We start from the raw sequence: 15,004 nt of genomic DNA on the forward strand, positions 1-15,004 counted from the left end.
TCTGGCACACCACAAGCTGCAAAGCTTCCTCACGCGAACACACGTGCTGCATTGGAGCCCCAGGAACAGGAGACACTTCATCCATTTCACAGATAAAGAGACCAAGGCTCCAGGATATGAGTATGTAGCTCAAGGTGCCCCCAGCTGGTCAGAGGCCTGCTTGCCTGGTCTCGACCCTTCTTCTTTCTCAGCAGAAGCTAAGTGGAGAGCAGGGCTCTGAATGGGCTCAGGAAAGTAGACTATTTCAGAGAAAAAGGCCAGGCCGAGGCTGGGCACTAGCCCAGGATGGGGTTCCCGGGCAGGTGGGAGGGGATGGAGTAGTCAGAGCAGACACTGAAGGGGGACGGAGGGCTGGGAGGTGCTGAGGGGAGCCTGTCAGCTCGTCCTGAGCGCATGCCTTTGTGATCTCGGCAGCTGGAGGTGAAAGACCCCAAAGGAAGTGGGAGAAGGTTCTAGTCCCACCAGGGCCCCAGGAGGCCAGGTGACTGAGGTCAGGCCCCTTGTTCTCCGCACCCAGTTTCCTCCTCTGAGCCACAAAGGAAGTGGGTGAAGGCTGCCAGACAAAAGATGGGATGCCCAGTTGGATGTGAGCGTCAGGTAAAGAGCAAACACATTTTAGGGTGAGTATATTCCATGCAATCTTTGGGACACACTTACACTAGACAATGGCTTATTAACTATCCGATAGTGGATGTTAACAGCCCAGCCTGTATTTTCATTGCAGATGAGGCCCAGTGACCTTCATGGCACACATGAGGGGTCAGACCCTGGGGGGTTGGGACTAGATCCCTGGCGAGGGATGGCTGGGCTGCACCTGGCTCTGAGGGAAAAGCCCGGCTCCGTGTGGTGGCCACAAGGCTGGTGAGGGGCTGGGGACCCAGGCGTCAGCGGTGCCCGTGCTCAGGGATCACCAAGCCCCAGAAGGCAGAGCGGGGAGGAGGTGTCCGCGTCTACACTGAGGGACCTGTGTCTAAATCTGGCCGAGTCTGACTGAGCTCCGTTGGCTGAAATGGCTGGGGGAGAGCAGGGCTACAGGAGGTGGCTGGGGGAGGCACAGCAGCACAGACCCCTGGGAGAGGAGGGCAGGGGCGGGGGTGGGGTGGGAAGCTCCAGGGCCAAGGGCCCTACCTGAGCCCTCAGGTGCAGGGATTGCTGGTCCATTACCACATCCTGGGCTGTGGGGGCATCATGGCAGTTGCTGCCCAATAGCCCCCCCCTTCACTGGGAAAGCTCTAGCTCTGTGTGTGTGGGGGGGGTGGGGGGGAGATAGATGGTGTGGAGTCTCTGAGGAAGCACTCCTCCCCCCACTTCGCCACAAACTGGTGTCTGTGTTTGTGGTAAGTCCAGTGACACGGGGGGTGGCCTATAAGAGGAGCAGGACCCAGCAAGGTCAGATTGCGAGGTGGCAGCCACATAAAGGGGGGTGTGGAGGGAGCCCCAGCAGCTGACTGATCATGACCTCCTGGGCCCTCCTGCTCCTTGCCTTGGCGCTCCTGGCCACCCCGGGTAAGGACCTTCCCCCGTGCCCATCCTGGCAGCTCCTCCTTAGCTGAGGGGAGGGACAGTCTGGACACTAGGTTGTGCTGGGCCACCAAATTGAATTCTTGGGGGAAGGTGAGAGAGAAAGAAAGACCTTGAAGGAGATGAGGGTAGTTTCCTTGACATCAGCTCCAAATCTGTGTGTGTGTGTGTGTGTGTGTGTGTGTGTGTGTGTGTATGTGAGAAAGAGAGAGAGAACAGAGAGGGATACAGGGAGACAGAAAGTGGTTGCATTGATAAGGGGGGGGTGGGTAGTGTAATCTTCTCCTCCTGTTTTCCAGAAGAATAAAGAGCATGTCTGTTGCAGAGAATGGGTCAGAGCAGCTCCAGGGCGGGGTGTGAGGACAGGACCCCTGGACCCTCACACAGCCCCGCTCCTGTCCTGCGCTCTGGCCACCTCCTCGGCTCCCCGCCAGCCAGGAGATCTGACCAGTCTGTCTCCTTCTGCTTGCGGAGGGATGCTGATGCTGTTTCTTCCCCAGGCCTGACCTTCTCTGGCTTGACCCCTGAGGACCATGACCTGGACATGGCTGACAGTTGTCAGGAGGAGCAGTTCTTCCAGATGCTGGCGCAGGACATCCCCCAGGTTCACTGCTGGCTCCTTGTTCACCTCCCACAGTCTCTCCCGATTCTCTCTGTCCTGGGACCAGCAGGCAGGGCTGCCCATCCTGCAGGGCAGCGGGGAGGCAAAGTTGCGGGCTGAAGATGCTGGTGTTTGCACCATTGTGCCCGGTTGTGGGGCTACCTCAGTCTGGCTGGGCCCTCCCCCAGAGGGTCCTCTGGGTTCTGACCAGAGTAGAGGGGAGAGGGCTGCTCTGGGTGAGGGTCTGTGGTTGTGGGGCAGGTCCTGGAGGGTCTCAGCCCCACCAAGTCTAGCAGGAGGGTGGGCAGGGCCAGCCAGCCTGCTTCGGGCCCTAAAGCACAGAAAGATCCTAGAGGCTCCCACTGGCCTGGGAGACACCTGAGAGCCCCTCCCTGGGTCCCTGCCAAGGACTGTTGGGGTGTCTGAGATGCCACCTCAGGAGGCGATGTTTTCTGACAGGGTGACTGGCGGAATTTGAAATGTACGACTTGTAAGATGATAATCAAGGTGCTGAGAAAAGCCCTGGGACATGACATCACACGGGTGAGGCCTGGTGATTTGGGGACCCATCTGCTGGGTGGTCAAGGGCACAAGTGGCGCTGGAGGGCTACGGGCGACACTGAGGAAAGGGATGATCCCAGGTTGAGCCATAGCTTCTCAGCAGGGATCTGTGGGCCCCCTGGTGTCTGGGGACTGACCTCACATAATCCCCTGAAATCACGAAGTTCTGTCAGTATGAACGTAGGAGGAAGGGCTTCTGTCCCACCATCAAAGGAAATTTGTTCTAGAAGGTAGGAATCTTTCCCCTTTGGCCCCACCATGTGTGGTAGACAGAGCTTTGCGAGGCTGGTTCCAGTGAGGAGCTGGGTCACACTGAGCCCCCTCAGATCTACCAGTTCTTAGCTGCATGACTGGACCAAGTCCTTAATGCTTTCAGAGCCTCAGTTTTCTTATGTGAGCAGTGGGATGGATAAGAATCACCTCTTGTATGTTATGGAAACCTTTTAAAGGAGCTGAGGGGGTGGGACGAGCTTAGCTCCACGCCTGGCCCTGAGCAAGTGCTACACAAGGGGATGTGTTACTACCAAGAAGCACTGCTCTCCCCACTCCCCTCCCCCCTGCCTCTGCTTTGTTCCCTGATCCTGCTCAGCTCCCTGGCACTGCAGGGCCCACCCTCAGCCCTGGGAACGCAGCTTTACCCTTCTCCTCGGGATGGTGGCAGAAGATATATCAGAGACGAATGTGCCAAGACTCCAAGTTCTTTCCCCTCCTAACCTTCGTCACACACCCTGTGCATGAGCCCGTCAAGTTGGGGCCCAGGAAGCTTGGCACGCAGAGCCTCTCCTGTGGGTCTAGGAGCCGTGGGCGCTTTTCCCCACACAGAAGGCAGGAGGGGTGGGATGACGATGTACAGGGGACTGGGACACTACAGGGCCAGTGTCCTCACAAGTGCCCCTCCTGACCACACTTGGGCCAGGGCTTTGGGGCCTGGGCATGAGGTCTGATCCCTGCCCCTCTATCGTGTGTCCCCATGGCCACCTGGCACCAGGCTCTACTCCCAGCATGCCCTTGGTCAGAGGTGCCCAGGGCCTAGAGCTGCTGGGGTGTGCAGGGAGGCGTCAGTCCTGGGCCGAGCTCACCTGATTCCTCTTCTTCCTATGTTGCTACTACAGGAAACCATCAAACACGCTCTGTCCTTGGTGTGCCGGAAGATACTTGGGAATAAAAAACAATGCCAGGAATTAATCACTAAGTATGATAATAAAATCACCCAAGGCATCATGAACGGGAAAAGCTCCGAGGAAATCTGTGTGCAACTCAGGAAGTGTTCCCCTAAAATAGGTGAGTGTGGAGGAGCGAGCAGGGTCTTTCCTGGAGGTCCCACTTCACCTCCCCTGGCGTTTGCGATAGGGTTTGAACCCACAGAAATCCAGCTGCCACACAGAACTTCCGCAGCTCACACACATCCCACCAAGCTTCCAGAAGGTGACACATCACTCCCCCCACTGTGTGCAAAGTGTGGAGAAGGTGGGCAGAGGGGCTGTAGTTGGAAATGGTTGAGAAATACTGCAGGCAATCCTGGGGTCCCCATCTGTGGTCAGCTGTGTCCTTGAACAAGTAGCTTAACCTCTGTGAGCTGGAGTGTCCTCACCTGGGAAGGGGATAGGAACATGTAGCTCTGATTTCCACCAAGGGCTGAATGTCTAGGGACATTGATACCAAGCAAGTGGACTCAGACTGGGACCGTCAAAGACATCAGAGCCCCGATGAACTCCCATCCCCCAGCACGACACGGGTGCCCGGGCACAGGAGCCAGCCCACATCTGTGCCCAGGACACTAGGGGCCTGACAGCTGACCTCAGGAGCCCAGCTGGCAGGGAGCGCTCTCCCGTCTGTCCCTCCAGGGCTGCCCAGGCTGTTGCTGCAGGTCAGGCCATGGCTGCAGCACGTGGGACAGGAAGGACCCTGCTTGGCTCTGGTGGCCCATGTAGCCCCTGACTGAGGCCGTGGGACTTGATGCCAGCAACTGGGGGCCACCACAGTGTGAGGTCCCCACCATTTCCCGTGATTAGAGTCTGTGGTTTTTCATCTCTAAAGCCCCACAAGCCACACAGGCCCCTGACTGGGTTCCAGGATGTGAGTCCAGGGCTGTTCTGTAGGGACAGGAGGTTCTAGTCCCCATTTCCCGTGGACACCCCACACTCCTGCCCACTTCTCTTCTCTCTTATCTCCACTGCAGGTCGCTGAGCCCCTGGGGCCTCAGACCCCACCCTGGGGAGGAGCACGGATTCTCCAGCAACCACCACCTGCTTCTGCCCTCCCACACCCAGAGCCCACCCTCCAGTTCCCTCACCTAACTTCTCAGTGCCTCCCCCTGCAGAAGAATAAATGTCATGCAAGCTTTTGGCCACAGCTGCTTTTCCTTTGGTGGATTTGAGGGGCGGGGCTGGGAGGCGTGCTTGGGTGGCTCATGCATTCCTTCAATAAATGTTTCTTGTTTGTCCCGCACTGTACTAGAGGCTAGGGATTTGGTGGTGAGCGAGTGAGCCTCAGCAGTCCTTACACATATGCTCATGAAATATTTAGGGACAGTCTCTAGAGATACACAGTCCTTGGAGAGCCTGGGGTACAGGGTGGAGGTACCCCCAGAAGCTCTCAGGCCAGGAGGAGCAGCAGCAGGGTTGTAGGTCAGAGTATTCTTGGTCAGAGGGGACAGAAACCCACCTTTCCTTTCCTGTAGGGGCTTTCCCTTTCAGTTTTCAGAGAGTGTCTTATTATTTAGGATTCTTTTGGCTGCAATCTACACAAATCTTAGCTCTTTTTGGATTTAGTAAAAAAGGCAATTTATTGGCTCAAATCATTAAGCAGTCCATAGTAGCTTCAGGCACAGAAATATCCAGAACTGAGTGGTGTCCACAGAGCTCCAGGCCCGGTTCTCTGCCATTCTCACAGGTCTTCCCACCTCTGTACAGTGAGACTGGTCTCAGCTGACTTCCTTCTGGGCAGCAGCCATGGCCACATCAGGGCCAAACTTAAATTTTACAGTATGTCGTCAGGAGGGAAAGAGCGTTCTTTGGTAGCTTCTCTGCCCTTGTAAGAGAATGGAAGCTTGTTTCCTAGAAGCCCCATCAGACACTATGTTCTCATCAGCCCGAATGGGGCAGGTGTTGTCCTGAATCAATCAGTATGTTCCAGGGACATAGGATACAGATTAGCGTGAGCCAAGACAGGGCACCCTTCTGGGGCTGAGTCAGGGTTATTCTTCCCAATCACTTGTGTGAGAATGGGCAGAAATACCTGGGTGGAAATTGTTGCAGGGAGAGGGCAAGGTCTGCTGGCCATCACAAGGAACAATGGTGCCTGGTTCTGGGTTAAATCCTAAAAGCAGTCTAGGACTCCCAGTGGTGAGATCTGGAGCCATCTGAGTAGATAAGGACATAATAGATAAGGATAATAACAGATATAAATGGATATATATAACCCATTGAGTAAATTAGATCTATGAAATTTTAAGCATAACTAATAAATTAATAATCAAACAATGGAAAAGAGAAAGTGTTACCCACTGTAGATGCCAACTAATACAAGTAGACATAGTTGCAAAGTATTTTCTCACAAAACATGTGTGACGTCAGCAGGCATGGACAACTTTATGAGGGGTTTGCAGTAAAGAATCGAAGAGAAATGGGACAGAGCTGGAGGCCATGTGAAGTAGAGGTGGGATCTGTGATTAAGGTGTTTACCTGCAGGTGGAAATGGGTAAAAGCTAGGAAAGGACAGAGGCCAAGCCTGCTCCGGTAACCTGTCAGGAGGGAGCGTGAGGGCACTGGCTTCATTATTCAGACTCCTTTGGGGGCACCTGCTCACCCCAGTCCCTTCTCAGTTCTCTACCATTTCCCTCTCACCCCCCCCAACACCCCAGAACACTGAGCTTGTGTCATGTGACATCCCTCCCTCCTGGTCACTTAGACCCCTGGCCCAAGCTGGAGCCAATGACTCCCTCCTGGGAATTTGGAACTGCCCCATCCCGGTGCGGACCCGCTTCGCCCTGGCCAGGCTCTGCATCTGTGTCTCTGTGGTCTTCACACTTCCTTCGGCCTTTGCTCCCCTACTCCTTTCGTACAGGGCAGCCCCAGGCTCTTTCCAAACCCCAAACCATGGCTCCTCACTTGCCAGGGGCTTCTCACAGAGCTCTGGACAAGTCCAAGTCTGTGTCACATCCTGGTGTCAGAATAGGAGGCAAATGAAATAAAGACACTTACCTCAAGCAACTGCCAATCTACAAAGTGGTAGTAAGATCACCTTAAATTTACCCAGCACCCAGTGTTTAATATGAAAAATTATTAATTTTATTAAATGGTGTTTCCCGAGAGCATGTATTTATGGTGTCCTGTGTGATGAGATGGGAAGGATGCAGACAGCACTTCTAATGCACACGGAGGTTGGTGGTTATTCAAGGCGAAGCACTTGTGTCATTGAGTTGTGAGCTGAACCACCTCCTTCTATCAGGAACGCAAGTTTTTTATTGTTGTAAAAATGCATAACACAAATTTTACCATCTTCACAAGTTTTAAATGTACACTCAGCCGTGTTGAGTATATTCTCAATGTCATGACACAGACATCTGGGACTTTTGCATCTTACATCACTGAAACTCCATAGTTACTATTAAAGTGCACGTCTCTCTTTCATACTGTCACCACCCCGGTAACCACAATTCTACTTTCTTTTTTCTATGAATTTGATTTCTTTAGAGATACTAATGGAATCATACAGTATTTGTCACTTTGTGACTGGCTTATTACACTTAGCACGATGTCCTTAAAGGTCATCCATGTTCTGGCATTCAACAGGATTTATTTCCTTTCTAAAGTTGAATAGTGTATGTGTGTGTGTGTGTGTGTGTGTGTGTGACATTTAATTTATTTATTCATTTGTCCATGGACATTTAAATTGCTCACCTCTTGGCTATTATCAATAGTGTTACTATGAACATGGAGTGCAAATATCTGTTTGAGATCTGCTCTCAGTTCTTTGGATAAGTACCCAGATGTGGGATTGATGGATCAGGTGGTAGTCCTACCTTTAATTTCTGAGGAACTAACTTACTGCTTTGCACAGCATTTTGTTGATTTTACAACAACAGTGCACACTTTCTCCACATCCTCATTAACACTTATTATTTTCTGTTTTTTTTTTTTTTAATCACAGCCATCTTAGCGGGTATGGGATGATATTTTATTCTGGCTTTTCCTTGCATTTTCCTAACAATTATTGATTTTGAGCATCTTTTTGTGTGCTTGTTAGCCATTCATATATTTGTTTGGAGAAGTGTGTATGTATTCAAGTCCTTACACATTTTAAAAAATGTTTATTTATTTATTGAGAAAGACAGCGAGTGAGAGAGCACATGAGCAGGGAAGGAGCACAGACCGAGGGAGAGAGAGAATCCCAAGTAGGCTCTGTGCTGTCCCTGCAGGATCCGCCCAGCACAGGGCTGGAACTCACCGCCCTGAGACTATGTGTGACCTGAGCCAAAATCAAGAGGTGGATGCTTCACTGGCTGAGCCATCCAGCCTTTGCACCTTTTTTAATTGAGTTTTTTGATTTTTTGTTGTGGAGTTATACTAGGTTTTAAAATATATTCTGGATATTAACCTGTTATCAGATATATGATTTGCAAATATTTTCTCCCATTCCATAGATTGCTTTTTCAGTTTGTCAGTCATGTCACTTGATGCATAATGTTTTTAAATTTGATGAAATCTTATGCATTATTTTACTTTTGTTGCATTTTTGGGTGTCATATCCATGAAATCATTGTCAAATCCAGTGTCATGCAGCTTCATTCCTTATATACTTTTGGGTCTCTTCATTCTTCTCCATGGGGCTGTCTAGTTTTCCCAGCACCATTTACTGAAGAGGATTAAATCCCCTTTTATGAGCACCTTCTTCATGTGTCTTGCACAAGATGATTAGCAGGCAGGCAAAGAATCTCAAAATTCATCCACATATTTGGATACTCATGTGAGTAGAAGGGGTACAGCAATTTTTAAGTGCAGCCTGTTACCATGCTCTTATATAGATACTACCATAATTACACAAAAACAACCTCTAAGTCAGATTAATCAACTTTACCTACATAAAATACAGTTAGAGACCTAGCTTCAGGTATGCTTTATTATTTTTTTTTTTTGTTACATAAATTAACCTATTTATTATAGGCTAGCAATGTTTCAGATTGCGGTGCTTCCCCAGGTCTTTCACCTCCTTCAGTCTCCTGATGGCCTACGTTACCGTGACTTCAGAAGTGGTGTTGTAGGTGTGGGCCTCACTGGCTACCATTTTCACGCAGGAAGCACAAGGCCAGATCCCCATAGCTTATCTTTTCATCTTGGTTTTGCTACAGAAGAAACAAGTGTACTTAGAGTGCTGCTTATTTCAATCTTCACCATTTTCTTGAGGGAGGCATCATAAGAGGTCCCATATTGACCCATGGTCTGACCCCCTTGGTGCATTTAGCCATGTCGCTACAAACTAGGTCTGAGCCCAGAGAGCTGTGACTTAATTTTCATCCAGTGAAATCTAGAGTTGGACAGTCTGCTTCAGTGATCCATATTTTTACATGGATGTGTCCATTTCAAGTTGTCTAATTTATTGGCATGCAATTGTTCATAGGGTTATCATTTTTCTTTCCTCCATGGCCAGTCTTCATGTCCTTTCTCTTACTTCTGATTTTAGTAATTTAGGTCTTCTCTCTTTTCTTTTTAGTAAATCTAGCTAAATGGTCACTTCCATTGATTTTTTTTTCAAGGAAACAGTGTTTGTTTTCATTGGTTTTCTTTAATTCTCTTTTTTCTTTTAATTCTCTTTAACTGGTTTCTCTATTCTTGATTTGATTAATTTCTGCTCTATCATGATTATTTCCATCCTTCTGTTTGCTTCAGGTACAGTTACTCTTCTTTTTCCAGAGCCTTCAAGTAGAAGTGTCTGTTATTGTTTTGAGATCTTTCTTCCTTTTTAGTATAGCACTTAGAACTCCAAATGTCCCCCTGAGAACTGCTTTAGAGCACCTCATAAGTTTTCATATGTTGTGTCTTTATTTTTGGTCACTCAAAATATTTTCTAATTTCCCACTTGGTTTCTTCTTTTATCATTGGTTCCTTAAGAGTGTGTTGTGTAATGGTTACCTCTCTGTGAGTTTCTCAAATTTCTTGCTGTTATTGATTTCCAATTTTATTCTGTGTGGTTGGAGAACATACTTTGTGTTATTTCTATTGTTTTTTAAGCATTATTTTAACATTCATTTTTGAGAGAGAGAGACAGAGCGTGAGCAGGGGAGGGGCAGACAGAGACAGAGGGAGACACAGAATCTGAAGCAGGCTCCAGACCCCGAGCTGTCAGCACAGAGCCCGACATGGGGCTCAAACTCACCAACCGTGGGATCATGACCTGAGCCGAAGCTGGACGCTTAACCAACTGAGCCACCCAGGTGCCCTTATTTCTATGATTTTAAACTGATTGAAGGTTTCTCATGAGCTGGCTTATGGTTTGTTCTGGAAAACATTCCATGTGCTCTTGAGAAGAATGCCTCTTCTGCTTCTCAGTGGTGGGGTTGTTGTGTAGATGTCTGCTGAGTCTAGTTGGTTTACGGTGTCATTCGGCTCTTCTATTTCCTCATTGCTTTATTGCCTAATTGTTCTATCCGTTATTGAAACTTGAATATGGACGTCATTGGCTATTGCTGTTGAATCATATATTTCTTCCTTCTGGTCTGTCTCCTGTCATCTCATGTGTTTTGGTGCATGTATGTTTACACTTGTTCTGTCTTCCTGATGAATTGCCCATTTTATCTCATAAGATGTCCTTTTAAAAATCTCTAGGAAGATTCTGTCAGTTCTGTTGTGTCTCTTATTAGTAAATTCCTGCTTTTTGGTTGCTTGCACGATGTACCTTTGGAATCCATTCTTGTGTTTCCAACCTATTTTTATGTTTAAATCTAAATTATATCTCCCACAAATAACACATAGTTGGATCTTGTTTTGTATTTATCAAATCCGTTTGACCATTTTTGCCTTTAATTGGACTGTTTAATACATTTACATTTAAAGTTGTTATTAAAATGGATGGATTTACATCTGCCATTTTACTTTTTTTTTCTTTGTGTCTGTCATTTTTCCTTTTATCCTTCCTTTACTGCTTTCTTTTTGCACCAAAGAAATATTTTCTAATGTAGCTTTTTAATTTCCTTTTCTCACCATTCATATCTTTGAGTTTTTTTCTTAGTGCTGTTCTAGGGGTTAGCCTATACATCTTATGTTATCAGAAACAGCTTCAAATTTATGTGAGCTTCACTCCAGTGAGATGTAGAAATGTTAGTCCTATATAGCTCTTTTCTATTTTTACCCTTTTTGTGACATTATTGTCATGTATATATATAGCTATATGTATATATGTATATATTACATGTATATTATACCCATACATGTTAGAAAACTAACATTATTATATATAATTATTACTTTATATAATGTATGTCATTTAAAGAAGCTGATAGAATAAGGGGGAGCACATATATATGTAGCTTTTGTAACTTTTGTTATATGGGCCTTCTTTCTAATCATTTATGTTGGTCTTTATTCATTAGCGTGGATTTGAGTTACCATCTAGTGTCATTCCCTTAGCCCGATACAGCTTGGCTCCCATTTAACTCCATTGTGCCATTGTTGTCAAATACATTACATTTCTATATGTTATTAGCCCTAGTATACATACTATACATACTGTACATGTAGTGTTCTATGATTGTTTTTTATTTTCTATTTATTTATTTATTTTTACATTTATTTATTTTCTAGAGACAGAGCACGAGCTGGGGTGGGGGTGGGGGTGGGGGGGGGGCGCGGAGGCAGAGAGAGAGAGAGCAAGACACAGAATCCAAAGTAGGCTGCAGTGTCCGAGCAAGCTGTCAAAGCCCCACGCAGGGCTCGAACCCATGAACCGCGAGATCATGACCTGAGCTGAAGTCAGATGCTCAACTCACTGAGCCACCCAGGCGCCCTTACAATTGCTTTTAAATCAGTCCAGAAAGGAGAACTGTGCATTTAAACTGCTTTTATAGTTACTTAATTATTTTGTCTCATTGTTGTTTCATATGAATGGGTACTTGCTTTCAGCCTGAAGAAGGTCTTTTCGTGTTTCTTGGTAGGTGGGTGTGCTAGCAACAGTTCTCCATTTTGCTTATCTGGGGATATCTTTATTTTGCCTTCATGTTTGTAAGATGGTTTTACTGGATATAGAACTTTGGTTGACAGCTTTCCATTGATCACTTTGAATATGTTCTTTCACTGTCACTTGGCCTCCGCTGTTTCTGATAAGGAGTCACCTGTGAGTATTATTTGAGTTCTCTTGGAATTGTTTTTCTCTTCTGGCTGTGGTGATTTTCTCCTTGTCTTTGGCATCCAACATGTTGAATATGATGTGTTGGACTTGTGGATCTGTTTGTATGTATCCTGTTTTGAGTTTACTGAGCTTCCTGGATGTGTAGATTATTTTTCAATAAATTTTGAAAAGTTTTCAGTTATTTTCTTCCAAAACAAAAATTTTTTTTGGCTACTTTCTCTCTCCTCACCTCCTAGCACTTCTATTATGCATGAGCTGGTGCACTTATGGTGTCCCACTGTTCTCCAAGGCTCTGGTTATTTATTTTTATTCCTTCTATTTACTTTCTGTTCTTTGGATTATATAACCTATTGATCTGTCTTCAGATGTGCTAATTCTTTCTTCTGCTAATTCAAATTTACTATTGATTTTTTAAAAATTTAGTTACTGTCCTTTTCAACTCCAGAATTTCCATTTGATAAAAAAATTACTTTTTAATGTCAGTTTATCTTTGAGAGAGAGACAGAGCACAAGTAGGGGAGGAGCAGAGAGAGAGGGAGACTCAGAATCTGAAGCAGGCTCCAGGCTTGGAGCTGTCAGCATAGAGTCTGATGCAGGGCTTGAACTCACTAACCGCGAGATCATGACCTGAGCTGAACTTGGATACCTAACAGACTGATACACTCAGGTACCCCTCCATTTGATTTTTAAAATAATTTTATCTCTTGGGGCAACTGGGTGGCTCAGCTGGTTAAGTGTCCATCTCTGGATCTCAGCTCAGGTTCTGATCTCACAGTTGATGAGTTCAAGCTCTGTGTCAGGCTCTTCCCTGACGGCGAGGAGCCTGCTTGGGATTCTCTCTCTTCCTGTCTCTCTACCCCTCCTCTGTGTCTTCTTTCCCTCTCTCAAAATAAATAAACTTAAAAAATAATAATTTTATCTCTTTATTAATCTTTCTATTTCATGTGGCATTGTCACCATACTTTCCTTTATTTATTTATGTAAAAATGTGTAAAATTTAAGTGACCACTACACCCAATGTGGGGCTGGAACTTACAACCCAGAAATGAAGGGTTAGTGCAATACTGAGCCAGCCAGGCATCTCCTTTATTTCTTTTTCTCTTTTTTAAATTCTTAAAATGTTTATTTATTTTTGAGAGAGAGAGAGACAGGGANGTCTTCAGATGCTAATTCTTTCTTCTGCTAATTCAAATTTACTATTGATTTTTTAAAAATTTAGTTACTGTCCTTTTCAACTCCAGAATTTCCATTTGATAAAAAAATTACTTTTTAATGTGAGTTTATCTTTGAGAGAGAGACAGAGCACAAGCAGGGGAGGAGCAGAGAGAGAGGGAGACTCAGAATCTGAAGCAGGCTCCAGGCTTGGAGCTGTCAGCATAGAGTCTGATGCAGGGCTTGAACTCACTAACCGCGAGATCATGACCTGAGCTGAACTTGGATACCTAACAGACTGATACACTCAGGTACCCCTCCATTTGATTTTTAAAATAATTTTATCTCTTGGGGCAACTGGGTGGCTCAGCTGGTTAAGTGTCCATCTCTGGATCTCAGCTCAGGTTCTGATCTCACAGTTGATGAGTTCAAGCTCTGTGTCAGGCTCTTCCCTGACGGCGAGGAGCCTGCTTGGGATTCTCTCTCTTCCTGTCTCTCTACCCCTCCTCTGTGTCTTCTTTCCCTCTCTCAAAATAAATAAACTTAAAAAATAATAATTTTATCTCTTTATTAATCTTTCTATTTCATGTGACATTGTCACCATACTTTCCTTTATTTATTTATGTAAAAATGTGTAAAATTTAAGTGACCACTACACCCAATGTGGGGCTGGAACTTACAACCCAGAAATGAAGGGTTAGTGCAATACTGAGCCAGCCAGGCATCTCCTTTATTTCTTTTTCTCTTTTTTAAATTCTTAAAATGTTTATTTATTTTTGAGAGAGAGAGAGACAGGGAGAGAGACAGACAGTGAGCAGGGCAGGGTCAGAGAGAGAGGGAGACACAGAATCTGAAGCAGGCTCCAGGCTCTGAGCTGTCAGCACAGAGTCTCACCCCAACCTCCAACTCACAGACCGGGATACCATAACCTGAGCCGAAGTCAGATGCTTAACCAACTGAGCCACCCAGGAGCCCATCATCCATTTCTTTATTCATGATTTATTCTAGTTTGTTGAACATATTCATAATGCTTACTTTGAAGTCTTTGATATCTGGTTGTTTTCATAGGCAGTTTCTGTTTTTTGGGGTTTTTTTTTTTTTTTTTTGCTCCCATTTGTNCCCCATGTGTGAGTCATTCTTTCCTATACTTTTAAGTATTGTATTTTTGTTGTTGTTGTTGTTGTTTTCAAAATTGGGTATTTTAGATAATATAGCAAATCTGACTGCTGGCCACACCATTCACCCCCACCTCAGGCTTGTCACTGTTATTTGCTTATGTAGTTACTTAGTGACTGCGGAATTCTGTTAGTGGTGTGCGTCTGTGTCTGTGTCTGCGTTGTTGCATCTCCAGGGGAGCAGCCTTGACTCCGCCCACAATTACCCCCGCAAGGCCAACGTGTTTGGTGGGGCTCTCCCTCTCGTTCCCTAACAACACTCATTTGTTAAATTTCACAATTTCCAGGCTGATTACTCGATTGTTTTCAGCAAAGCCTCAGGGAATAAAATGCTCCAGAGTGGAATGCAATCCAATCAAAGTATCTTTGTAAGGTTAGTGCCTGAGGTCAGTGTGTGAGATTTGTTTTGACCCAAGGGAGCCCCTTCACAGTGGGTGTTTCCCATTTTCAACCCAGCAAAGAAGCCCGCCTAGGGTGTAGCCTACAACCCATGGATCTGTCAGTCTCCTAGGAAATGTCTTTCACCACCACCTCCACCATTTTTGAGGGCTCCTTGAAACTTGCATCTGTCTGCATTCTGTTGCAAATGAAGTCCATTCCTTTAGAGGGCAGTTTGGGAACTCTGTTTATGGCGGGCTTCTCCTCCCAGGAG

General features: G+C 46.3%; 1 protein-coding gene and 1 long non-coding RNA gene across 3 annotated transcripts in view; one reads left to right on the forward strand and one right to left on the reverse strand.

Annotated features, from left to right (window-relative positions):
• The first annotated feature begins 1,394 nt into the window (after positions 1-1,394).
• Positions 1,395-5,026, forward strand: LOC144233647 (antimicrobial peptide NK-lysin-like). 2 transcript variants are annotated; one of them, XM_077766651.1, is made up of 5 exons: positions 1,395-1,506; positions 2,022-2,125; positions 2,582-2,665; positions 3,796-3,964; positions 4,863-5,026. In XM_077766651.1, the coding sequence occupies exons 1-5, from the start codon at positions 1,455-1,457 to the stop codon at positions 4,868-4,870; spliced, it is 417 nt and encodes a 138-aa protein (XP_077622777.1). In that variant the 5' UTR covers positions 1,395-1,454; the 3' UTR covers positions 4,871-5,026. The 2 variants fall into 2 exon arrangements, with proteins under 2 accessions (XP_077622777.1, XP_077622776.1); XM_077766650.1 differs by lacking the exon at positions 1,395-1,506 and having other exon boundaries at positions 1,826-2,125.
• The window catches only part of LOC144233650 (uncharacterized), a 13,902-nt gene continuing 1,007 nt past the window's right edge, over positions 2,110-15,004 (reverse strand). The window contains exons 2-4 of the long non-coding RNA XR_013335724.1: positions 5,921-6,044; positions 3,763-3,837; positions 2,110-2,207 (exon numbers count right to left, since the gene is read on the reverse strand). This is a non-coding gene — a long non-coding RNA (uncharacterized LOC144233650). The remainder of the gene's footprint in view (positions 2,208-3,762; positions 3,838-5,920; positions 6,045-15,004) is intronic.

This window comes from Crocuta crocuta, unplaced genomic scaffold (assembly GCF_008692635.1).
Source record: "Crocuta crocuta isolate KB4526 unplaced genomic scaffold, BGI_CrCroc_1.0 scaffold275, whole genome shotgun sequence".
In the NCBI taxonomy this organism is placed as follows: domain Eukaryota; kingdom Metazoa; phylum Chordata; class Mammalia; order Carnivora; family Hyaenidae; genus Crocuta; species Crocuta crocuta.